Below are 26307 nucleotides of genomic sequence, written 5' to 3'. Positions count from 1 at the left end.
TATGATTTTTGGAAAATATATTTTCATATCGAAATAATTTTACATAGACTACTACATGCGGGCCTGGGCCAAATTCAGCCCTGTGGCTCCCACCTCCAGGAAACTCAGAAGACCCCCCCCCCCAAGCCCCCTCCCCCCGCTATAGATTTTGCCCAGTGGCGACGGCATGCCATTTCCCCCGGAAATATACAGATTGGCCTAGGAGAGGCGAGCAGTCCCCCCGAGCGTTTTGCTCCGGCGGTATTCCCTTTCCCAGCCAGGCGGCTTCCTGCCTCGCCGAGCTCCAACCAGGGCGCGCTGCCCCTTTAAGACGCCGCCGCGCCTGCCTGGTACTGTCTCTTTAAAAGGCTGTATCCTCCCGTCCCCCGGCTCTTGAAGAGGGCTATGGCCATTGTTCCGCTCCTGCTGGTCTTTCGCCCCTTCCTCCAGGTCTGATTGATTGAACCAGCGCACCGCTCCCCCAAGGCCGGCACCATGGCTGAGATGGGCAAAGGAGTCACCGCGGGGAAAATAGCCAGCAACGTGCAGAAGAAGCTCACCAGGGCGCAGGAGAAGGTAACGGCTCGCGAGGGGGCCGGGGGGTTCAAGGTGCCGCCTGCGGCCGGGGGGTGGCCGCTCTAATGTGGGCAGGTGTGTCTGCGCCGCCGGTGTCGTGCCTCCCGCTCAGTCCCCGTCGCCGCCGCCGCCGGGGTTGCTGCCGCTCACGATTCCTCCTTCGCCCTGACATTGACAGCTCGGCCACGTTGCCTCCTCCCGCGACCCCCCGCCGTCTTCGGCGCTTTGGGGCGCCCGGCCAGCTGAGGAGGAACCCCGCGGGGACTGCAGGGAGCGAAAGGCAGGCAAGGCAGGGGAACCCCCCCCCCTTTATCAGCCCCGGAGGCTTATGTGGAGCGGCGAGGAGGATCCGTGGTGTGTGTCTCCCGCCCCCCCCCCGGTTGGCTTTCGGCAAGCGGGGGCAGAGGGCCAAGAGGCCGCGGGTGATGGGCCGTGCGTGGCTCCCAAAGCCCCCGGGGCCCCCGCGCGAATTCGGCCGCCGCAGAGCCTCTTCGTCAGGGGCCGCCTGGACCGCCCTTCCCGAAATGCAGTTGTCAGGCGCCGCGCTTGCCGCTGTCCAGGAGGAGCCGAGCCAGGGCCGCCGGGGAGAGGGAAACCGGAGCGTCCTGTGCTTGCGTGCGGATTATTAATAGCTGCTTCAGGTCGGGGAGAGAGAAGAAGGCGCCCCCGCGGCCCGGGTTTGGCGCGACGCTCGCGCTAGATGGTCAGGCCTGGCCTTTGGCCCGAGGGGAGGGAGCGGGGGGGAGCCGGCTCCCGACGGGAGACCGGGGCTCCGGGCTTCTGCTTCGGGCAGTGGTGTCTTCCCGTGAACTGAGCTCTTCTCCCGGCCGGAGACAGCACGGGTTAAAAGAAACAAACAAAAAAAGCCTCTGGCAGGAGGAGCTGAAAAGCCGCTGCGGCTCCAGCGACGTCAGATGAAACGTGGGCGAGATTTGTGCCTCCCGCCCACTCGGGGACCCAGCGAGGCTGCAAATCTCCTCCAGCCGCTCGCCCCCCGGGGACGGCGCTTCGCCTGCAAATCCCCCCTCTTCCCCCGCCCCCGCCCCCGCCCCCGCCCTCGCGCGGCCAAGGCAGGCCAGCTGCAAACGGCGAGTAGGAAGCCGCGCCGCCGCCCGCTTGCCTGCCTTTCCCGGGGGCTGGAAGGCGCCGGATGGGAGCAGGCTGCCTTGAAGCGAAAGCGATCGGGGCCTGGGCAGCTGCCCTGCCGAGGGTCTTCCGCACGCCCCCTCGCGTCCTCTGCTGGAAGAAAGGGGCGCTTCTAGGAAGGCAATCAATTACACAGGATTGATTCTTCAGGATGCTGGCTCTGTTAAGGGTGCCATTGGCTCCGGTGGAGGTCTCGGTTGTTGTGGTGCCTGCTAGGGGGCACTTTCTGGGACTCGATTCGTTTCCCAGGACTGGCAGAGGTCCTCCAGTTCAGCCCCCCCCCCCATTGACACTCTTCTCAACTGACAGGTGTTCCAAAGTCTGGCATGACCAGGGTGGGCTTTCCTTCCAGGGAACATGGGCGCTGTAAGAGCAGAGGGCTGGATGTCTACAGCTCCTGAGAGAGGGTGCAAATGATCTCAGTTGGTGGCCATTAAGCTTTGCAGTCTGCTGTCCCCCCAAAGGGGTCTGCAGGTGTACTGCAGAATACTGTAGAGAAAGTACTGCACACATTCTGCCTGCATTAGATTATTTGGCACGCATTGGCTTGCTTTTCTTCTCAATCAGGTCTGACTGTGTATGTGCAAGAAATACGACAGACCGCAGATGTTCTTTTGACGTTGCATCTGCTTTTCTGCAGAGTGTCACATGTTCTGCTTTTCCCACACGAGGAGCAGTTTTTAAAGTGTGTGTGTGTGTGGACTGCTTTCTGATCACCACTGGATACATTAGGATTCAGTAACAGTAGATGAGCTGGTCTCAGAGTGGGCATGTGCCCTGATATCACCTTTCCTTGAGAAGCAGGGAATCAGAGCTCTTGGTGACTTGAGCCCAGGTCAGTTTCTCTAAAACTGGACCTTGCAGTTTCCCCTCCCCTTATTCAAAGAAGCTGAAAACAGACCATGCATGTTATTGCCTTAAAATGTCCAAACAACTCATATATCATGACAGACCATGGTTGGTTGTTAAGAAAGCATGCCTTGAAAATCCTTTGGCTTGCATGGTCCCTTCCTATCCCCATGCATGTGGTTTGGAAAGGATTGCTTTTCTGGAAAGCTAGAATTTATCATGCCACCTGAACCACAAATGATGCCTCTAAAACATGTTTCATTCTGCTTTGGAATCCTGTTGTGATGTGGGGTTTCCAGGCCCCCTGGTGACTGTCCAGGGATGGGTGGAGGGAAGGGTTGCCAGATGGGGGTTGGGAAATACCTGGGGATGTGAGGATGACGTCTGGGAAGGACAGGGACTTCAGTGGGATATCACGTCATAAAGTCTACCCTCAAAGCATCCATTTTCTCCTGGGGAACTGATCTTTGTAGTTTAGAGCTGAGGTGTAGTTCCAGGGGAACTCCAGGTCACACCTGAAGGTTGGCATCCCTAGCATGGAGGCAGGAAAACATAATAATTTGTGGTTCAGCTGAAACAGAAGCCTGTGGTTTGCCGTGAAAGTGGAAGTATCTGTTGTCAAGCCATGAGAGGAGGCGGCAGCAGTAGCGCTTGGAGTAGAACAAACCACATTTTGTCATTGCTTCTGGATTGCACCGAAGTGTTTATTGTAAAGGAACATTCTTCTCCCCAAATCAAGTACGTATCACTAAACTGTGATGTCAATTCTGACAAAACTCTTTCGTTTCACAAGGTAAATTGGTTTGGTTGGCTGTAGGCTGCTAACAGAAGTGCTGGGATAAACCATCAGCACAGGGATGTGAGTCTGAAGCAAACTGAGCTTCCCGGGCCCCTTTTTCAGTGCTTATATGCTTTCCACATTTATCCACCAAGTATCTGTGCAGTTACTACAAAGGTGGGTTAATTTGTGACTGTTGGGTTAGGTTGCATGTAGACACACATTGTTTGGATAACTGTAAAAGTGAACTTACTACATTCTACAAATACTTACAACTTCTGAGCAGGATTGAGGGGAGAGTGCAATCAGTCCTTCTGCCAATTTATGGTAGAAGCCAGTTTTGTACAGTGTTGATTGGCTAGTACTTGTGACATCATAGACCTATAGCTCTGTTTTTGGAGTGGTTTTGTAGGTCTCCTAAGATTTAAGATTTAATTAAGCTACTTATTTAAACAGTGTTCATACTTCATTAGAATACTGCTTGTCTGAATGTAGGGAAGAAGAAGGCCATGACTGTGATAAGCATTTTAATGGCTGAATGCTGAAAATGTACAGGAAGTGGGAGATTATGACTTACATTGTGGGGGATTTATTTATTCATTGCATGGCATGTGCAGTATAGCCAGGGGATCTGAGGATTGCCTGGCAGCCCAGCAAGGGATGTTTGGAGGTGGTTGGCTGCCTCTGTGTTGTGCCCCTTAGTGTTCCTTGGAGGAACTCCATCCAAATCCTTTAAATTTAAATACTAACCATGGTTAACCCTGCTTAGTTTCTGAGATCTGACAGGAGCAGTCATGCCTGGGCTGTGCAGGTCAGAGTATTGTAAGAGAGAAAATGAGTGATGTGAGCGTTCATCTGTTGAGATTGTAAATAGAATAGTATTTGAAGAAGCACCCAATTTGTCCTCAGCATTCTGAATTGGATTGCACATATTTTGCTGCTTTCTTGCACTGCCACATGGGAACTGTGCTTTTTTTCACTTTCGCTTTTATTTTTAGGTGAACCGCCCTGAGCCTTTGGGGAGGGTGGTATATAAATATAAATAAATAAATAGATAAATATTAAATGAATCAATTTAGATGTTAGGGGAGGCATACTATTACTTAAAGAACCGAGCCATCATCTGTGAATGTCACGTGTTACAGTACATTGCTTCTCAATTCTGAACATGTGCTGACAGTGGCCAGTAGTTGGATGCTTAATGGGGTGATGAATGCTGCCAACTGTGCAAATTCAAAAACAGTCCACACACTTGGGCTCCTGATCTTAGACACACATGATTTTGCTGGCAGCTGCTGCTGGCGCATGCTCAGATCTCAGTGTGAAAATGAATGCTGACAAGTGTGCAGATGCTAAAGAAGCACATAGTTGAAATGATGTTTTATTGGTCGTGTGAGAATAACTGATTGACTTGAAAGATGAGTACTGGGGGGCCATTTTTTAAGCATGTTATTTGGTGTGTTAAAGGTAAGCATTGTTTAGATGGCTATAAAAGCCTGAAGCTCTCTGCTGAATTAGTTGAAAGTCTGCCTTCTTACCTCTTAATCTACTGCTCTTTGCCAGTGGCAGCGTTGTTTAGTAGTCAGGTATATGATGATCCAGGTTAAAGTCTGTTTTCTGTGAAAGCTGCTGGGTGACCTTGAGCGAAGATGACTGGCCACAATCATTGTGTGGATTGTGCGGATAAAATGGAGGATGGGGAATGGTGTGCATTATGCTGAGGTTTTTAGAGAAAGAGTGGGATAATGTGCTCAATGAAATAATGCTTTGGATTAAAATGGAGGATTCAATCTCTTTCAATGTGTAGTTAATGCATACAATGAGGATTGCAGACTGCAACAATGATTTTGACTGTATATGATTCCAGACTTATTATTCTGGCATTACTACAACTGTACTGTGCTGCGTGAAGGGGGGGAGCACATCCACAGTCTATGCTTCTTGGGGTTGAAGATGTCTTCCAGGAGCTCTTGCAAGGGTGGCCTGGCCCACAATTTGAAGATGGAGGCATAAGAGGGAAGGCCCTTTCCCTGCCTTTCAGAGTCCTGGTTGGTTTGGGAAAACTTTCTAAATGTAGCTGGTCTATTTATAGTAGAGCCCTTCTGCCTGGGTGGCAAGTAGCTATGCCCGGCAAAGTATCACCTTACTTGGGTTGGGAAGGATGAAGGCACGACTGCACAGTTTCAGATCACTTTGGAGTGAATAATCCTTGATTTGCTTTGGAGTCATTGATCTGGCTCCGGCTAGGGAGTGTCAGTGTGGTGGCTCCTTCCCTGCTGCCTGAATATACTGATGTCTCAGCATCTCAGTCTACAATTCAAACCTGGAGCCTATATAAAGTCTTTATTCAGTCAGGCAGCTGCCCACCCATTGGTGATTCTTCTGAATTTGCATATGAACGTTTAATGATCCCAAGGAAAGTCTTCATGTGTGAGAGGAAGATGTGCAATTTAAGTAACAAAAACAAATACTACTTTATTGTTTAAGGCAAATGCCCAGCTACACCTGTTGATGTAGGGAACTAAAAAAAAATGAGGCAGGAAGTAAAACTAAACCTGGATCTTTTGTAGTCTGTATCTATTTGAGTACCTTGCAGAAGCAAAGCTGTAGTTACAAAAGGAGATGGACTCAAAAATATGATGATGCTCAAAAGGAAGATCTGAAACACTGGCCCATCTTGCATTCCTTGAATTAAAAAGGGTGATGACATGCTTTGTAGCTGGTGGGGTTCCTATTGATTCAGTAGCTGCTTCAGTGGAATCTGTGGCTTATGCCGTCAGATGATTATATGATGCACTGAGATTTTCCCAGGGTTGACACAATTTGTGAATAAACTTCCCAGTTCTCAGTGAAATACAAGACTATTTCATAATCAGCTGAGCTAGCCTGCTTTCAAGCCTTGCCCTCTAGTACCTCATTTGTGATGCTGGAAGGATGCTGTTTATATGCAGGTGCACAGAGTCCTAACAGCTAACCTGTAGTTGTGTGTGCAGGGGGGATTTCTATTACATTATGAGCAGTGAAATCTTATAGAAGCTGTAAAGTTTAGATTCAAGAGATTCATCATAAATACTATCAATCCTTGTCATGTTTTTAATGGGAAGAGTTGAGTATCTTCAGGTCCATGGCTCAGTGGTAGTGCATCTGCTTTGCATGACAAAGTTCTCAGGTTCAATTCCCAGCATCTCCAGTTAGGAGGACTATTTTATCAGCTATCGTATGGCATGTGTGTTGTGTAGCCAGGGGATCCTAGGATTGTCTGGTAGCCAGGCAAGAGACGTTCAGAGGTGGTTTGCCATTGCCTGCCTGGTATTTCTTGGAGGTCCCTCCAGGGCCAACCCTGCTTGGCTTCTGAGAACTGATGAGACAGGGCCTGCCTGAGCTATCCAGGGCAGGGCAGTTAAAAGGACTGGGTAAGCAGGGATGTGAAGGACCTCTGCCTGAAACTCTGGAGAACTACTGCCAGTCAGAGTAGATAATTCTCACCTTCATGGATCAGTGATCTGAATGAGCATAGAGTGACTTCATGTGAACGTGAAGTGTGGGCAGAGGTGGGCTGGCCATTTAATGCACAGGGCCATGTCATGGTGTCCTACTCTCCTGGAAGGCTGCTGGTGGCCAGGAACAAACAGAACCAAGCCCCAGGACCTCTGCCAGTTCTCCAGGAGCCTCATGGCTCCCTCATCATCCATCTTGTCAGCAATATCAGTTGGTGTCACCTCACACTTTTCTGCCTCCTATGCTGCTTGTAGATGGGGAGAGACTTTTTTCTTGAGGCTAGCATCATTTCTGATTTGTTGTTGTTTCTACTAGTACTTGTACTAATGTGATTACGTAGTTCTTAACATATTGGTGGCCAGATTTTTACGATTAAAACCATTTTGTAAAGATTTTCAGTTCTATTATTTCTGAAGTCTGCTTGTGGACTCCTGTAGTGGTAAACCAAGAAGAGAGCAGGAAAAAGTCTCTCATGGCAGAGACCCAACCCCTCAGCTGAGGTTGCACCAAGGATCAAAATATCCTCCCTATGCTGCCTTCCAAATACTGTCGGGAAAAAGTTTCTCATGTGCATTTTATTTATTAAAAACATTTCTGTGCTGTTTCCCCATCCAAATAGAGTCCAAGGGGATGAATATGAGAATGTTATTTAAAGATATAGATAAAATAAGCAATTTAATAAAAGCATGCAAACAGAACATAGCACAATAAGGGCAGAGAGTATAAGAGTAACTTCCCTCACTGTCCGTGAGTTCTTGCCTACTGCAGCCCAGCAGCAACTGCAAAGGGCTGAGGAATTCTTCAGAGGCCCTGCTCTCTCATTGCCCCAGGCTTTGGTGACTGCTTGTTCTTAGTGCTATTTTATCTCTTCAGTACTAGACCAAAATAGCACCGCTGATGGGCCAGGATCTCTAATTCATCTAGCTGGTTCTAGACCCGGCTTCATGTCCCAGGCTCAGCAAATCAGACTTCAAAAATTTGGAAAGCTGGACAAAACAAACTGCCTCATCTATCTGAAGGCCAGTCATTAATGTTCTTTTAATAGCAGAAAGTGAATTCTTAGCAAGCTTTGACAGGATTCTTTTTCTTTTTTTGTATGTACCACCTTCTATTCACCTGGGAAGAAGAAGAAGAATTGGTTCTTATATGCTGCTTTTCCCGACCCGAAGGAGGCTCAAAGCAGCTTACAGTAGCCTTCCCATTCCTCTCCCCACAACAGACACCCCATGGGGTGGGTGAGGCTGAGAGAGCGCTGATATCACTGCCCGGTCAGAACAGTTTTATCAGTGCCGTGGCGAGCCCAAAGTCACCCAGCTGGCTGCATGTGGGGGAGTGCAGATTTGAACCCGGCATGCCAGATTAGAAGTCCACACTCCTAACCACTACACCAAATTGGCTCTCCAGAGCCTCTTGTGGCGCAGAGTGGTAAGGCAGCAGACATGCAGTCTGAAAGCTCTGCCCATGAGGCTGGGAGTTCAATCCCAGCAGCCGGGTCAAGGTTGAGTCAGCCTTCCATCCTTCCGAGGTCGGTAAAATGAGTACCCAGCTTGCTGGGGGGTAAACGGTAATGACTGGGGAAGGCACTGGCAAACCACCCCGTATTGAGTCTGCCATGAAAAAGCTAGGGGGCATCACCCCAAGGGCCAGACATGACCCGGTGCTTGCACAAGGGATACCTTTGCCTTTACTGTTATTCACCTGGAAGTGCATATATCTTACCTCAGTTGTGAATGGAACATGTGCAAGGCTTTTTTTTTTTAACTGATTACTGAATTAAAATAGCATTGAAATAAACAAGAATGAAAATTCAGTCCTCATCACAACCCTCTCCATAACATGTTAGTTTCTATATCCAGGTTTGAGTCTAGTGGCATCTTTAATACCAACATATTCCTGCCCACAGCCAGCCCCCAGTTTTCAACAACTCCTCACCCACAATAATACATCTAATTTGAACATGGATACTAGTACCAGAATTTGCAATAAACCTGAACACCAATTTTATTGCTCCATATATCCCGACAACAAAATCACTGGCTCTAACAACAGGAACTACACTATCTCAAACTCATTCAATTTCTTATCTTCTAACACTGTATATGCCATTAAATATCAACAATACTTTTCTGTTTTCTACATAGGGCAAACAGGTCAAACACTACGTCAAAAGATAAATGAAAACAAGTCTGACATCAAGAATCGCAAGACTAAGAAACCTGTACTAAAACAATTCAGCTTTCCAGGACATTCAGTAGGGGATCTCAAAGGAGCTGTTTTATTGCAAAGGAACTTCAGAAACAGACTAGAAAGGGGGATTGATGAGTTAAAAATTATTACGACACTCATGACAGTGGAACTCCTGGGCTTAACAGAAAAATTGGTTTCTTATCTCACTATACATACTAATATCATAAAGTTCTCACATGTTTGTAAACTTCTTTATTATGCTGTATGGTAATTTGTTACTATTTACAGGGCTTACCAATCCTCTTCATCCAGTTAGCTATATTTACTGCTCAATTACTTCTGCATTTTGCCTCTAATTGGGCCTTCCTGGCAACATCCTCTTCAAATGCTTATATGTAATGGTTGGTAATGTCTACTTCAAAGTATCAGAAGAAGTGTGCATGCGCACAAAATTTTATACATAGAATAAAACTTACCTACCACAGTTGGCCTTAAAGGTGACACTGGACTCAAACTTTGCTCTCCAGCTTCAGACCAACATGGCTACCCACCTGAATCTATTTCCAGGTAATTAATCTTCTACTCTCTTTCTTGTGCAACAGTTGAGCTTGGCCACAGATGAGTATTATAAAAAAGAGTTTCTTAGGGGTACAATGTGGTTTCTAATGCCAAGAAGAGTGGAAGGCACATAGGTCCGATGCTCAGTTTATAGTAGAGCTATTACATCTGATCTCCAGGCAACAGAGATAAGTTCACCTAGAGAAAATGGCAGCTTTGGAACATGGAATAATTGGTTCAATTCACTCAATTGAAATCCCTCCCCTCTCTTAACCCTGCTGTCCTCAGACTCCACCCCAAAATCAGCAGATATTTCCTAATTCAGAAGTGGCAACCCTAGTTCATGGGTTAGATGCAGGAAGATTGTAGCTGAAACAAAATAGGTGCAACATAGGTCAGATACCCAGATGGAGATTTGAATCAAAGCTGCCGAGCTTTTGCCTTATCTTGGAAGGAAAATCTGGAGACTCTGATATTACAACAGTTCATAAGCTGTGAAAACAGCAGAAGTATTTCTCATCTAAAATATAGTTCTAGTATTGATTTGATCTACTACTGATAAAGATCTACATAGTAGTTATCACTATAATTATATGACATAATATTATATGGCATGAAGCTTGAGAGTGCCCTTGTGAATGCCATATTTTGACAGTGTGTGGGATTGGGCTTGCAGGTACTCTTGTTTCCCCTGTAGTTGAACAAAAACAATGTAGCAGTTCAAACATAATAGTTCCACAACATGTTTTCTGGTGTAATTTTAACCAAAAGAACAATGCAACTTTTGAGCAGGTGAAGGAGAGACTCCTGCAGAGTAAATGCCTACAGAGCGAAGTAGAGTTCACATCCGTGTAGGGATGGGAGAAGAATTTGCCTGTTAACATGGTTCCCTGTTCTTCACATGTGAAATGTCAAGAGGGTTCATATTCTCATAACTGTTGGGTAGTCCAAGTACGCAAGGGAATTTTTGAACTTTCACAAGTGGAATATGTTGGCGTCAGGCACTTCACTCATTTTGTTTGCTTATCCTGATCTATATTGTCAGTTGTCACATCTGCCTCAAAAACTCTACCTTGAACTATGGTCAGGAAGACTGAAAGCAACATCCTTGTGGCATTTTTATGTCTTTGTATCCTGTTCTGGTGCAGAATTAACCTACACATTTATAATTATAAGGGCCAAGTCTCATGTCCATGTTTACACCATTTGTCAATCTGCAGAATCAAAGCTGTAGCTTTAAATAATATAAAAAGAATCCCAAGAGAATGGTAGTGCAACTACCAAATCCCAGTGCTTAAAGATGGCACTTCCCTTCACATCTAAAAGAGTATTTTGTCTCTGAAATTAGGAATTGTGTTAGCCCTGTCAGTATTCCTAGGCCACATCAAAATCAGTGCTGGGGGAAAAGTGGTTTAAAATGTATGCTTTGCTCTTTATAAACTTGACCTAAAGGGAACAACCATTACTATATGCATATCATTCAGTCCTTAGCTTCTCAAATTATGTAAAAGGTGCATCATTGACCTTTCTCTGATGGAGACTGTGGTGGAGCCTGGATATCTTCTAGAATTATAACTAATCTCAAGATTACAAATATAAGTTCCACTGGAGAAAATGGCTATTTTGAAAGATGTCATCTTTGGCATTATATCCTACTGATTGATGATTGATGTTCATCCCATCCTCAAATCTCAGGATGCATCCTCAAGTCTCCAGAAATTTTCCAGCCCAGGGTTAGCAGTTGTACTGTAGAGCCATTCAGAGTAGACAAATTTAAACAGGCAAATGGTCTGTCTTGATACAGGATTGCATTCTGTATTCAAGGCAAGAGTGGACGTTTTTACAACTGGGTCATGTGCAGTGAATCTTGAATGATGTCATAGCCAATGAATGGTAATGCTCTTCTTCCAAAACAATCTGTACTGTCTGTGTGCTTTTCTGCATGTTTGAGTGTGCTCCTGGACATACTCAAGAAGAATGGGGAGAAATAACAGTCAGTAACCAATCTACATTTTGCCACTATTTCTATATTTTATACTATATTCTATACTTTTCTGTTTTATGAACTATTTCTATTTTATGACGATTGCTTTAGATTGGTCGATGTCCGTAACAATAAAATATGACTCTGAATATCGCCACTAACTAGGAACACTGAATAAACATAATCAGTTAAATTGGTACATGCCCATCTTAACTATAACCAGAAAAAGCATACAGGGATAACGGGCTGTTTTGAAGGAGATGGTAGGGGTAATGATGTATTGTATAGCAGCCCAGCACTTTGGTCATAGAGTTTTCAGTACAGGTGTCATAATTCAGTTGTGTGTTGCAACATACTTTGAAGTAATCTGCTTATATGTAATGGTTGGAGAAGTTTTGTTTCAATGTAGCTGAAGAAGTGTGCATGACCATGAATGCTTATGCCTTGAATAAAATGTTGTTGATCTTAAAGGTGACACTGGTCTCAAACTATGTTCATCTGTGTGAAAAATGTTTTGGGAACAGAGTTGTATAAAGAGCTCCTGTATTTTTTTAAAAAATCTGTTTGTTCCACTACTGTTTAAAATATATTTTGAATACGATTCGTTTACTATAATCCCTAAAAAAACCTTAAAAAGCATCTTGTGGTACCATCAAAGATTAGCAATTTTATCTCAGGGTAAACTTTCATGGAGCCTGCTAGGAAGCTCAATGTCACAATAAATCTACTAATATTTATAAGGTGCCATAAGATCAAATGAATTGATTCTTCTTGTCTGGTTTTTTTCTTCATCCAACTTTCACAGCCATAAGTGGCTACTGGAAATATGATAGATCTAACTAATGCAGTAGTGTCCAGCAAGCACCTTCCATTTAATTCGTCATGGCTCAGGCAAAGGGGGAAAACCTGATGTTGAAATTGATGAGACTTATTTTGAAAGTGACAAGCAGCTGCAAAGCCCATTTTCCATGCCAAACACTACGTGATTCTATGTTGTTTTATCAGCAACTGTTAAAAATGAGAGTCACACAATCTCATAATATGGGGGAACATGTTGAGTGTACAGAATACTCAGTAGAATCCACTGACCCTGGCATTGCAAGCTGTGATCATGGGCATTATGCTTGCGTGCATACTTGTGCAAAGTTAGTTGCAATTGCACCATGCTGTGCACAGGGCTGCAATTTGTGTGGGGGAAGGAGTCCTCTGGCAGATTTTTGGAGAGCTTTTTTAGTCATCTGTCATTAAATTGAAGAAAAATTGGGGATGCTTTTTGCCAGTGCCATAGTGGAGCTGAATAGTAATGCTAATTTCCTGCCCTTGCAAATTTGCATGGTTTTCTCTTTGTGATTCTCTAATTTGATCCTGCACGTTGATTGTGATCTTGGCAGTTTTTAAAAGCCTGTCCTCTACCGATTGCTCTCTGTCTTCCAAATGGATCGATCCCAAGTGATTAAGGCCAGCAGTTTGCAGAAGGTTCCTGGCTTCTGGAGACTGCCCAAATCCCCCTTCCTTTGTTCATTAAAACATCTGTCTGTCTGTCTTTACATCTCATATGAATTTCATTCCATGCTGATGATTCTCCTCTTTATTTTGTTTCCATGCAGCACTGAAATCCTTTTTTTTTGCATTGGGGACACTGCTTTGCCTCCTCTCATCTCCCCCTTTCAGGTTAATGCCAGCAGGGAACTAAACCTTGTGCTGCTCTTTTAAAACTTCTCCCTATCATTTAAATATTTTATTCAGCAATCTGAGACTAGCAATAGTCTCATATAACTACACTTGTGCTGCTTGTTAAAAAAAGTTAAAATGTAAAACAAAACGGAGCTTGTACACTGATGAAGGAGGGAGGATGAAGAAGGTGCAGAGTGAGCAGAACTATCTCGATATGGCTGGAGGAATAATCTTAGAGGGGCAAAAAACTGCACGGGGAAAATCTGAGGGAATCTGTACTCTTGAATTACCTTTGACATGGTAGGGAAACAAGGGATAAATACCATAAAAGCGCTCTCAAAAAAGTTGGGGAAGCAGTGACCAGAAAGCAAACTGAGCATTGCAGGGAGAACGACAACAAAATCTAACAGATATGCGTGGTAAAGGTGAGGGGAAATACCCATGCATAACAGGTCTAACATGACTACATCTAGAATTTATAACAATCACTGGACTCTAGCCAGAGCTACAGTTCAGTCTAAGTAAAAGGACTGCAATGCATCCAATGCACACCCACACAAGCACTCAGTTACTTTCAATTTTGTGAGTGAGCAGATGCAGTTAGAAGGAAATAGCTTTTTCTTGCACAACCAAGCTTCCATTCTCTGGCACCTCAGCCCTGACATAGCCTGGGCTTGGTTTATTTTTGTCACCGTGCAAGATTATGAATTAAGTGGTAGCCTCATCTTGTCCAATGAATGACTCCAGTTCTTGAAATGAATGAGTGCAGTCAGTTATGAGTGCAGTCCTCCTTACCATTTTCAGGGTCCCCCTCCCCATTTAGAATACCATTATAGTGTCCTGCTTTGGGGCAATGAGTTACAATATTAGCCTACTAAGTAGGAAGTTAGGCAGGGGAAAAAGAGGAGGAAATGTGGGAAGCCGAAGATAAATAGCTGCATGCTTTCATCTTGACCTGCTTGTTGTACCATGAAACTAGGGACAAATCGTAATGGAAAAGATATGTGAATAGCTGCAGTTTGAGACATATAGCATATGTGTGGTGGAAACTGGACTGAAGAGCATATAATGTGCCTTCACAAGACCGAACAACCCAAAGGCCCTTCTAGGATCTTGTTCTTCTTAGTTAAATGTTATATAGTATTGCACATGGAGCTGCCTCTAAAAATTCACTAGAATGCAGCTATCAGACTGATTGCTGGGATGGGACATTATTCTGGCATTCTGAACATAAGTTGTGTCCACTGCTTAACAGACAATTTCTAGGCCAGGTACCAGCTTTCAAAGCCCTACATCAGGGGTAGTCAACCTGTGGTCCTCCAGATGTCCAGCAAACGCTGGCAGGGGCTTATGGGAATTGTAGTCCATGGACATCTGGAGGACCACAGGTTGACTACCCCTGCCCTATATGACTCCGAGTGTTTAGACCTCCTGCCAGTTGTTTGTCCTTGTCTACTGCCACGCCAAGCAGTTGAGGGAGGAGGGAAAAAATTGGGTGCACCACTAAGTCACTTCTGGGGAAAGCCATAGTTTCATAGAAACTACAACACTTTTAGGTTTTCCCTGGAAGGGGCTTAGCAGTGCACAGAATGTCATGCCCTCCCATGTCCCTGTCCCAGAACCTCCTGCTGGTTGGCAGAAAAACCTGGCAATAGTATAAGGGTTCCCAGGCCTTCCATTATGGTAGGAGGTCTTTGTTGCCTGCTCCTCTTTGGAATGGCAGCACGAGAAAATTAAAGAAAAAACCCTGTTCCTAGCCTTTGTGCACCCAAGAGTGTCAGTGGGTAGCTCTAGGAATCACTGGAAACACCCTTTCCATGCCTCTGCCCCAAACTGTCCTGTTGGTTACCAGGTTGAGCCAGGCAACTCTGAGTATCATAAAGATCACCATTTTTAATCCCAGATCTCTGTGAAACAGTCAATCTTTGAGTGTAGGACCATGGTTATGTAACTGTCTTGTTGAAGAGGTCTGTTGTGCTCCATATCCTTTGGCTGCCTGTCAAAAACCATTAATTTTCTCAGAGCTTTGGGATAGGTTGTTATCTTCTAGATCTTGTTCTCTCTTCTTTGGACTGCAAAATGCCTGGGATTTGTGTTTTATGATGTAGTGACTGTATTTTATGATATAGAGATGGATGGATTTTAAAAATCTTGTTTGCTTTATGCTTTTTTATTGTTAGCTATTTTATAAGCTTTTGGGCCTACTTTATGTGAGGGAACGTGTTGCAAGGGATTTGGGAGTGAAGATTTTAGAATTGGCCTTGGGGATAATATAAAGTTTTGAAACAATATGTTTGGTCTTGATAGTATTTAGCATAAGAAAGGACTTTTGCAGAAGAAATGCACTTACAATGGCTCCGTCTGTGTTGTTGAGCATCATCCTGGCCATCCAGCAGGAGCCGCCTTCCATGCAGTTTCTCAGAACTGGGTTTCCATTTGCCCACTTGGAGCCCATGGCCAAAACTCACTGAGGCTCACCTGATTAGTGGCAGAAACTAGGCCCGAGGGTGATAATTTCTAGCAGGCCCTTTCCGGAAATCAAATTTGACCCCTTTTTCCTCTTACAAGGATCCAACTCTGACTAAGAGCCCCTGTTCCACCCCCCCCAACATAATATTACATTATGACACCAATTGTACTTAAATTTTTCTGCCAGCCTTTCATTTTAAACTGCTGCATTTTCTCCCTCCATCTCCAGCTTTTGAAGTCACTTAAAAAAAAAAAACCTCTGCATCCCCCAATTTAACCCATGATTTTGCTTTTCCAAATTAGCTGCTGTTCATGGTTTCCACCTACCAGGATAGCAATAAGCGGGAGACAATAGTCCGGGACAGGGAGAAGCAGACCACATACTTTTCCATTGATTTGTAGAGAGGTGTGCTATCACTTCTGGTTTACCCCAAAAGTGAAGTCACAGTTTGGGCTGGATGGCAACTTTTAAAAAATGAATAGCTTGATGGCCATTGTATTCGCTTTCCCCCTGATCTAAATTGTCATGCTACTCTTGCTATTGCAAAACCCCATTGGTACTCCTACCTGGGTCTGTCTGTCAAAGCAGAGAAATATTAAGGTGATAAAATCACCATTTTACTTGCAGCAGCACCTGTCCTGGTGTTTGTGATGAAATTAAGACATTGTAAAGTGTACCTAGAAAGCCCACGTCTAGGATCACCTTCTGAAAATACGCCAGCAAAAGTTCACTGCTGTTTAGTCAGCCATACTTCTTATGAAGGACTAGGATTTCGCCCTTGAGCAGTAAAAAAATTCTGTATTGTCCTAGGGTAGTATGCCAGCATGGGGAACAATTATGGCCCACATATATCATAAAATTGTCCTAAGGAACAATTTATATGCTGTATATGAAACTACTGATGGATAGACAAAGTGAATTGTCATTGAAACAATTTAGCCATTGAAGAAGACACAATTGAAAATGGGACATTGAAATTGACATTTGATTTTGGCTTTGATTTGGTTTTTACACATGAATGGCTGATATAAAAGCTTTTACAAGGTTAAGTTTTTAAAGTTTGAAATATTATAAAAATACAACTTACATACATTATAAATGTTTACACGTTGAATATTTCTTTGCTCTGTTTGTGATTTGATTGGCCTTCGCATGCTTCTTATGATGGCAAACTGTAATGGAAATCTTTCATTCAGAACTTCAGCTTCATTGGAGGAAACTTGTCATGAACCCCTGTTCCTGATACATACTTTTGTCCCTGTTGATGTTTGGCTTTTTCCTTTGTGCTCCCGGGTCTCTTGTGAAGTTCTGTTCCCCTGGAGGAAATGGCTACTTTTGAAGGGTAGACTGTGTGCCATTATATCCTGCCAAGGACCCTGTCTTCTCAGGCTCCAGCCAAAATCTCCAGGAATTTCTCAGCCCAGAACTGGCAACCCTAGAAGGCCATAATGTACATATGGGAGATATATGCAGTTCATTTTGCCTAATGGCTTGCATATGTTAGGAAGAAGAAGAAGAAGAAGAGTTGGTTCTTATATGCCACTTTTCCCTACCCGAAGGAGGCTCAAAGTGGCTTACAGTCGCCTTCCCATTCCTCTCCCCACAACAGACACCCTGTGGGGTGGGTGAGGCTGAGAGAGTCCTGATATTATTGCTCGGTCAGAACAGTTTTATCAGTGCGGTGGTGAGCCCAAGGTCACCCAGCTGGCTGCATGTGGGGGAGTGCAGATTTGAACCTGGCTTGCCAGATTAGAAGTCCGCACTCCTAACCACTACACCAACAGGAGGGGAAGCTTATTAACATTTATTGGGAATTCTTCCACCCATGGGTAGTATGCTAGCATAGTGAACAATTATGACCCACGTACATCGTAAAATTAAGGCTGGCAGCAAGATTGCTACTGAGAAAAGAATATTTGACTAGATTATAAAGAGGAGTCAAGAACTACAACATCCCATCCCATCCCATTAGGTCTGCATTTATTTTTTTCAGATTCCTGAAGTATTACAAGAAATATGTTACAGAACATAAAATAAATTGAGACTGATTATGTTCTGCCATAGTGCAAAGGAATCATTTTTATGAATAGCTAAGGCAAAACAGAATTATGACCTCCTCTAACAGGAAGAAAAGACATGTGGGCTGATATTAGCAAACAAAAATGTTGTTCTTCTCCAAATATTTTTTGCTGAAGACAGAAGCCACAAGCTTGTCTTCCTTAACAGAAGGTTATATAACCCAGATGTAGGGTTGCCAGCCAATGGCTGGCAATCTACAGGAGTCAGGGTGGCGAGATGCTGTTGTGTAATGATGTGACATGACAACGGGGAAATCTGGAAATGATCTCATGCCTCTCAAGGGGTCTCTGAAAGTTTTATGATTAAATTTTTTCAGGGCTTTCTTGAGTGGGCTGGCATTACATCTGGGGCTTTGCTTAAAGTAATGCCACACTGTTCTCTGATCCTCCCCAATTATTTTTCTCCTATTGGCTGCAGGACTGGCAACCACAATGATAGCCTGAGGCAGGGGACACTCACAAGTCTATCTTGACACACCACACCCTCAAACTATTTTCAAAATGGTTTTTTTAGTTCACATTCAATCTATTGCAATACCCACCATGTCCAGAAAGGACTGAAATAAGTCACTAAAATAATCAGTTAATCAACTGCAAATTCTCTGAAAGGCTATTCTGTATCAGTGTACTGTTATGTTTTGACCCTATTTTTAATTTTGCATTATGAATATGCATCCATTTCCCCTTGCTAGGGACAATTTTATGCTGTATGGGAGGAGTAATTCGAATATATTCTGGATGATGAAGATTTAAAGTGCTTGGGACTCTTTGATCATTTAAAAAGAGTAACAGACTAAACATTCATAAATTATGAAAGGCACAGAGACAATGTTTTCCCAATTTGGCATTGCCATATAAAGTACTAATCCACCCAATGTATAACAATTAGAATTTATACAGGCAAGATGTGCAATGAACAATGGCTTTAAAAGGAAATCAAACAAACTTGTGGAGGAGTTATTTATTTACATAATTTATATCCTCCCATTCTCTCCAGTAGGGGACCCCCATTTTATCTTCACAACATCCCTCTGAGGTAGGTTAGGTTGAGATTATGAGACTGGCCCAAGGTCACCCAGCAAGCTTGCATTCTAAACACTACACCATGCTGGAAAGATGGGTGCATCAAAGGGTTAAAACTGAATCCATTAACATATTTACATAAAAGTCTTCAAACAGATTGGCTCCCAAAGCAGTTTATAATTCAAATAATGAGAACAAATGATGTTACCATTGGAAATGTCAAAAGCTTTGTTTGATGAAGGGAAAAACAAAGTTTTGGAGAGATGTCTTGTCTCTCCGTGCCTTGGAGAGATGGCATCTGTCTCAGGGAGATGGTATTCTTCAGTGGCTGCTGTGTTGGAAATGGGAACTGAATGATTAAAAATGGGCAGCCTTATTCTCATTCTAAGCCTTCTAAGTCCTTGACAGTCCAGCCAAGCTTGGCAGGGCAAAGCCTTCATTGCTCATGCCATGACAGTTCTGGACTTTTCCCTCATTGCTTCTGTTTCTTGGAAGCAGAAAGGAGAAGTTTGGCGAAGGTGATGGCTGAAGACTTCCTGCAGCCCAGTTGCTGGTGCTCCTACTCCTGCAAGATACAGTTATCCCTATCAAATGCTGGGACAAATGAAGAAGGGCTTCATACCCAGATTACCAGCAGCATTTAGTTGTTCACTATTGGAAGCTTCACCATTCATTTACACACCTCGCCTTTCCAGGAACCATTTTATTCATTCAAACATTTTACAATGGAACAGTTGCACAACTGTTTCTCTTCTTCCATGGAGCTTGGACATTCTTCTCCAGGATCTCGTTACATCTCAACAACCCTGTAAGTTTCTTGGGCAGAGCAAAATTTGACTCCAGGTTACCACTCCAAATGCCACACTCTGTTTTTTATGCTGCTCTAGCTTTACAATGGAGTTTACAGATTCTGCATCACAAAGAGTGGTATCCAGGTCACAACAGCTTCAAGTGTCTTCTATGTAGATTCTTCCAAAGGTAAAACTAAGCCACTCAACCCGCCTTCCAGTGTCACAACATTAAACCGTAGGCTCAAAGGGAGGGAAAAGAAGCAAGTCAAGATTCTTTTGCCAAACATGAAGGGAACTTGAAGCCATGCTAAAGATAAACATGCCTGCTGTATTGTTTTGAAAAGTGGCACATGTATAATTGCAGGATACCCTATAGCAGTGGAAGCTCTGGAAAGAGCAATAAGGGCAACTGGAAATCTTAAAGTACAGCAGCAGGCCTAAAGGCTGAAGGGAATGATTTAGAATCTCTGCAGCCCTGAAACAGAAACAGATGCTATATTGTGACTTGCGGAGTATTTTTTTAAAAATAAAAATACAATATAGATTTTCTTAACCTTTTGGATGGCAGCATTCCCCCCCCCCCCCGGAAACTCAACAATATCAATTGAATGTGTATTATTAAATCATATTTTCCACATACCCTTGAGCCAACTTCTTAAGTATGAATTCAGCTTCCCCATGGTAGACAAAAGATTAATCTACTATCAGTCATAAACAGCCGCTATGTTCAGGAAGACCCCCCCCCCCAGCTTGGCCACGATTCAGGCTAGTTAATACCTTGATAAGAAAACTGCTGTTTCCAAATACACCAGTTGTATGGAAAATGGATATGTAGATTGATGATAGATCTACTCAGTTTCTTTCCCTCACATATATGAGTGTATGCTCAACCATTACATACTGGCAGCAGGCATGGAATATGTTCATCACACTGCACAGTAATGTATTGTTTAGTGCAAAGTTCAGCACTTTTCCAGTCTCATTGTCCTGATAAAATTTCAAGCTTATAAGTGTACAAAGAAGAACTTTAAATCATGCGGGTGATTCCTCATGTTACTGAAGCCAAAAGTTGTTGAAACAGATAACAGGATGGGACTTGAGGGTCTAAACACGGATTTCCCTCTTTCCCTATGGTTTAAACCAGGGGTAGTCCAACTGCGTCCCTCCAGATGTCCATGAACTACAATTTCCAGGAGCCCCCCTGCCAGCATTCGCTGGCAGGGGCTCCTGGGAATTGTAGTCCATGGACATCTGGAGGGCCGCAGTTTGACTACCCCTGGTTTAAACAATTCTGCAAGGGGAAAAAAAAAACAAATTCATAGGGATTATCTGGGTTGCATTATTTGATTTTTCTAGGTGTAAACTGCACGGAGCTTTTATTCCAACCCCAGATCAATTCAGTCCCTGCCCTCTACACAGAATGCGATTTCCGTTTGGATTTTGGGCGATTTAAAGTTTCCTTCTGCAGCAAGAAGGATTGATCCGGAGTGACCCTACCTTTATTGTGCAATATCTTGGAGTGCTTTTAATGCTCAATATATTTTAAAATCTGGATTGGGAAACCAAGCTCTGTGGTAGAGAACCCCTGATAGGCCACACCTGGTCATGTGATACGCTTGCCTTAAAGGAGAAGCCCCTAATTACTCTCAACTTCTGTCATCCTGGATTTTTCTTCCCTCCTCTGCCTTTTTTGTTCTTCTCCCCCACCCCCTTCCAAGAAAAGAAATAGGCTCCCTGCCTGGCTCCTCTCCCTCACCTTCAAGAAAAGAAAGAAAGAGGCTTGGCTCCCCCCCCCCCTTCTGAACTACCCTAAAAACGTGCAGAAGACTTTCCTGTTTCAATGGGGAGGGGGGGGGAAGAGGAAGATCCGAGTTCAAAGTGATCTGAATTCAACAGGATTGACAATGGAATAAAGAAAGTAAGTGCAGACTCTGCCCTAGACTGTGACAGGTGGGTTATATTGTGCAACATTTCCTCCCAAATTCTATACTGAACTGTACAAATCTCCCCTTTTTATGGAGTACAAGCCCCAGCCATTGTGGTAGTCCTGCAGCAGCAACAGCACTTCAGGAAATTTTAAAGAAGCTTCGGATAAGGATATCTTGCGGAGCTGATACTGTTGGCTCTTAAGTTGTGGTGTCTGAAGAAACCAAAAGTCATATTCATCCAAAAGGTGTCTCATAGAACCAACACACATTAACCAAACCACAGACTGCCTAAAGTACAAGAACGCTGCTCAATCAATCCAAAGGTACGTTCAGCCCATCACTATGTTTACAATAATGGCCAACTAAGTTCCTCTCAGAAGTTCACAAGCAAAGAATGAAAAACTTCCTGTCTGTCACTGCTCCTGGTATTCAGAGGAACAGTCCCTTTTTATGTTTTAAATTAGGGGCCAAGCCATTGCATTCAGGAATACAACGGGCGCTAGACTGGGTGGGGTGGAAGAACTCAGTGGATGGCCTCTCCCTCCCCCTAGGACCTGGAAAGGTTGCAGGCAGCTGTTATGGAACTCATTGGCAGGGGCAGCACTCATGTGCAACCTCTGAGCCTTGGGAGGAAGTAGAAGGAGGAGGGCATGGTCAGGGGTGGGGTATGGAAGGTGACTGGCTGGCTGCTAAGCAGACAGGCAAGGCGGTTGGAGGAGGAGACACACAGGGGTGGGACAGCCGCCCTGAGTGGGTGTTAAGCACTGAGTGGCACTTAAGCCATGAGATACACTTTACCAGAAATATATTATGTGGAAGAGATTAGTATCTTTACCTGGAGGCTCCAGTAGCCAACATGACTATAATATTATCAGTGACCTATCCTCATTGACTTTGCGGTGGCTTAAAACAACCTTCTGATTAAGGAACCACCACTTGAATGGTGGAGGGAAAAGGTACTTTTTTTGGTCTATCTGGAACCTGTTTCAAATCAACTTAATTGGGTGAAGATGTTATTCTTACATCATGGGAGAGACAGACTACTTTGTCCACAGCAGCTGTAATTTATATATAAACTAAGAAGTAATGGCAATACTCACTGAGGAGAAATTACTGGTCTTGACCCAAAAGATTGCCAGTCTCGGTGTTGCATGGTGGATTTCAGGTATATGCCTGTGTGGCTCTCCCCCTCCCCCACAAGAGGTAAGGGGGTGGAGGGTGGTATTTTGCCATGTTGCCTGTTCTTGTTTGTGTTTTTTGTGTCCATTTTAATGGGGTTTTAATGGGATTTTTACTGGATGTCTTGTAACCCGCCACAAACTGGCTTCAGGAGTGGCGGGGAACAAATAATAATAATAATAATAATAATAATAATAATAATAATAATAATAATAATAATAATAATAATAATAAATAATTCTGGCAGGGCAATTTTAGTGGAAAGAAATGGGGGACAGGAGGACATAATATTGCAAGTCAACTGGCCCAGAATCAGTGAGAAAAGCTGGAATGGTTGCTAGGTAACTGCAGTTGCCTGTGTTTTTTCTAGATGCCTTTCTGATATAAAGTAGTGATATAGACCTACACGATTCTAGGGCCCTGCAGGCTTTAAGGAGGGAAGTGGGGAACGGGCAGCAATGGTGATGCAAGCTCTTACCAGTATACTACCAGATGTGAAGGAAGATGAGACTCTTGAACCTTGACTAGCTTATTTAAAGGATGCATATCATCTCTTTCATGCACATTGTTTTTATCCTTCTCTTTCTCTATGGAGCACAGGGATCTCCACAAGTGCTCTGGTATTCACAGCCATTTAACAGGGTACTAGACAGTGCCTTCTTTACACCTGGTTGTTCCATCTAGGGGCATTGTGTTTTTTACATTGTCCAGGAACTCAATGTTGAACTTGTGTACAAGTGCCTCTGGGAAAATGTAGGAAAAAAGAAGTAACATTTCACCCAGGTATGGAGCCCTAGAAACTGACTCAATATTACAAGCTACAAGAAGTCCTTTTAATACAGGCACACCTGACAACGTTTTGCAGAGTAAGTCTTCACACCAATTGTCCCTGAGGGACAACTACAACTTTTTGGGGGTGTGCTATCCCTGTGTTCTTAACTGCAGCTTGATGTACGTACCTATTCATTCAGCACAAGCTTTCCCAATCATGAACTGTCTTACCAGGGAACACTTTAATGTCACTTCGGAGCATAGGAACAAGTCCAGAAAGAAGTAGGCAACTCTCCTGGGGAATGCAACTGTTCAAAAAACTATGTAAATATCTTATTAGTCATCATCTGTTGAAAGATACACAAAAATTAAAAGAAAGTAAAGTGACTTCTAGCAGGATTCCTACTCTAGTTTTATATTCTTTGTGCTGCCAGGGATAAGTTCTGCAGATATCAAGAAGAAAAATAAAATATTAACTGCCTAGTAACTGGGTAACCATTACAGCCAGAATAGTATCGCTTAATTCAGTTTGCATCAATGTCACATTCCATGTGCTGTAACTTTGCAATATGGTATTTGGATAGGCATTTATCATGGCTTAGTTAAATCCTATCTATAGCTAGCTGTAACCCTAGCAAGAAGCACTGGGAGCAAAAAATAGTACCATTTGTGCATACTCTGAACCCTCAGCCTTTCTCTTCTTCCACTCTCCTCTGAAATGGTTGCTTTAAAATGCTGATCTATATGCAAAGATTACTTTTGTGTCTTTGGGGGTGATGGATCTAAGGGTAAAATTAAAATTAACACAGTAGGATGTGAACAGAAAGGAAACCTGATCCAAAAAGCATGATGTCAGTAGAAAAGCATTGCATCTTCTGTACTGATAAAAGATGGAGCTAGCTTAAAAAGCAGATAAAAATTTGGAGAAGCCTGTTTCATAGGATATTGTTCCTGAGCCTGAAAGGTTCTTTACCCACATTTAGCCCTGTAGTTTGCCATTATCAGCTATCTTTGAAGGGGTGGTAGGCTCCTAACAGAATTCCATACTTCTAACATTCCAAAGTTAACAATGAGGCCATTCTTGTAAAAAGGGCTACTGTATTAAGGTTTTCTGCTTGAGTGTTCTCCCACATCTTTGTTACCCATCACTGAAAGCTCGATCTGCCCTGTTTATTAACTATAAAATATTATCCTGTACCAAAGGGTGCTATTGTATTGAATTAAAAATATATTTTGCCCACTGTAGCTTGAAAAAGGGAAGGCTATATGCCATGGTGTGTCTTAGTTCTCATATACACATGTGCAAAACCAATTTTAAAAAATGCAATGCCATCTTTTTGTTGTTGTTGATCATTTACTTTTATTTCAACCTATTACAGAAACCATAAATTAACAAAAAGACTAGATACAAATGCTCTCCCAAAGTCTGGCCCCAGTGGGGAAAAAAGGGGCAAGGATATACCGATGATCTGTATTTAAATTCAACTCTGTTTTATTCACTAGGACTATTGGAGGATATTGCTGAGTTAAGGCTGTGAGCTGTTTATTTATTACATTTATATACCACCCTCCCCTAATGCAGAGTCAGTGCAGTGTTCCAAATAATAAAAGCCATTGTGTTTTATTGGGTTGCAGTATTAGGAAGATCTAGCATCCTTTTCCCTAGGGCAGTCTTTTTCAACTTTTTGACTGTGGAGTAACCCCTGGAAAAAATTTGTCGGCTTCAAAGTAACCCTGAAATGATAAAAAGTGGTAAAAAGGTTGAGAAAGGCTGAAATAAGTTGTGACCCTCAGTTTACAGGACGTGAGCAAGGCTGTTAATGATAAGATATTTTGAAGGTTCTCAATTCATAGGATTGCCATAAATTGATAGCACTTAACACATGAACATGAGCCTCTAGTGGCGCAGAGTGGTAAGGCAGCAGACATGCAGTCTGAAATCTCTGCCCATGAGGCTCGGAGTTCAATCCCAGCAGCCAGCTCAAGGTTGACTCAGCCTTCCATCCTTCCGAGGTCGGTAAAATGAGTACCCAGTTTGCTGGGGGGTAAACGGTAATGACTGGGGAAGGCACTGGCAAACCACCCCGTATTGAGTCTGCCATGAAAACGCTGGAGGGCGTCACCCCAAGGGTCAGACATGACTTAGTGCTTGCACAGGGGATACCTTTACCATTAACACATGAACAGCTGCCTACCCAACCACGATGATTATAGTATTTTTACATGCAAAGTGCTTACCTGGTTTATGGTGCAATTTCACACTAACCCTATAAAATGATTCTTTGCTTTCCACTGTGATCTGGGGAAATTGCTATGACTGTGCCTGAATCCAGTACAAAATAGCAAACAAATGCAATAGAATTAATGTGTTTTATTTATTTGTAGTTTCTTGGAATGGGACCAAGAATGGTATCTATAGCTTCCAGGTTAACAGAGAATGGATCTATGCTTAGAGGTAAAGAAAACTATTAGTAAAGCTACAAGAGGGAAGGTGTACAATCAAGCCCTGAATTTTCTCTGTTTCTCTGACACCACAGGTTCTATTAGCTTCTTTACTGGGAAGGGGGCATCCTCCAAAGTCATCAGGTAGAACTGATCATTCAGTTCTTTCTTTTGTTGTATAAATAAAGGAACCACATGCCAGATGAAATAGCACTTTTGGTGTTCTTGGTCAATGTGTATTTCTGTATTTTGGGAGAGAACAATGAGTTGCAACCCATAAAGCATGAACAGAAGGAAAAGAGCATAACCATTTGCAGGACAAAGCTAACACGGTAGTGTAATGCAGTGATTGGACTGTCAGTCTCATGGTGGGGTTTGGCATTCTTCTGGAGTTAA

General features: G+C 43.5%; 1 protein-coding gene across 15 annotated transcripts in view; it reads left to right on the top strand.

Moving 5' to 3' along the window:
- Nucleotides 1-218: 218 nt before the first annotated feature.
- BIN1 (bridging integrator 1) overlaps nt 219-26307 on the top strand; it is a 139154-nt gene continuing 113065 nt past the window's right edge. For 4 of the 15 annotated variants that reach the window (XM_077320584.1, XM_077320577.1, XM_077320587.1 and 1 more), the window contains exon 1: nt 222-555. In XM_077320584.1, coding sequence (XP_077176699.1) covers nt 475-555 — 81 coding nt within the window. In that variant the 5' untranslated portion in view covers nt 222-474. Of the gene's footprint in view, nt 556-4682; nt 4796-26307 lie in introns of those variants that run through there. The other 11 variants (XM_077320583.1, XM_077320591.1, XM_077320586.1 and 8 more) reach the window with 8 other exon arrangements.

Source organism: Paroedura picta, chromosome 2 (genome assembly GCF_049243985.1).
Source record: "Paroedura picta isolate Pp20150507F chromosome 2, Ppicta_v3.0, whole genome shotgun sequence".
NCBI lineage: Eukaryota > Metazoa > Chordata > Lepidosauria > Squamata > Gekkonidae > Paroedura > Paroedura picta.
This window is presented reverse-complemented; position numbering and strand designations above follow the sequence as displayed.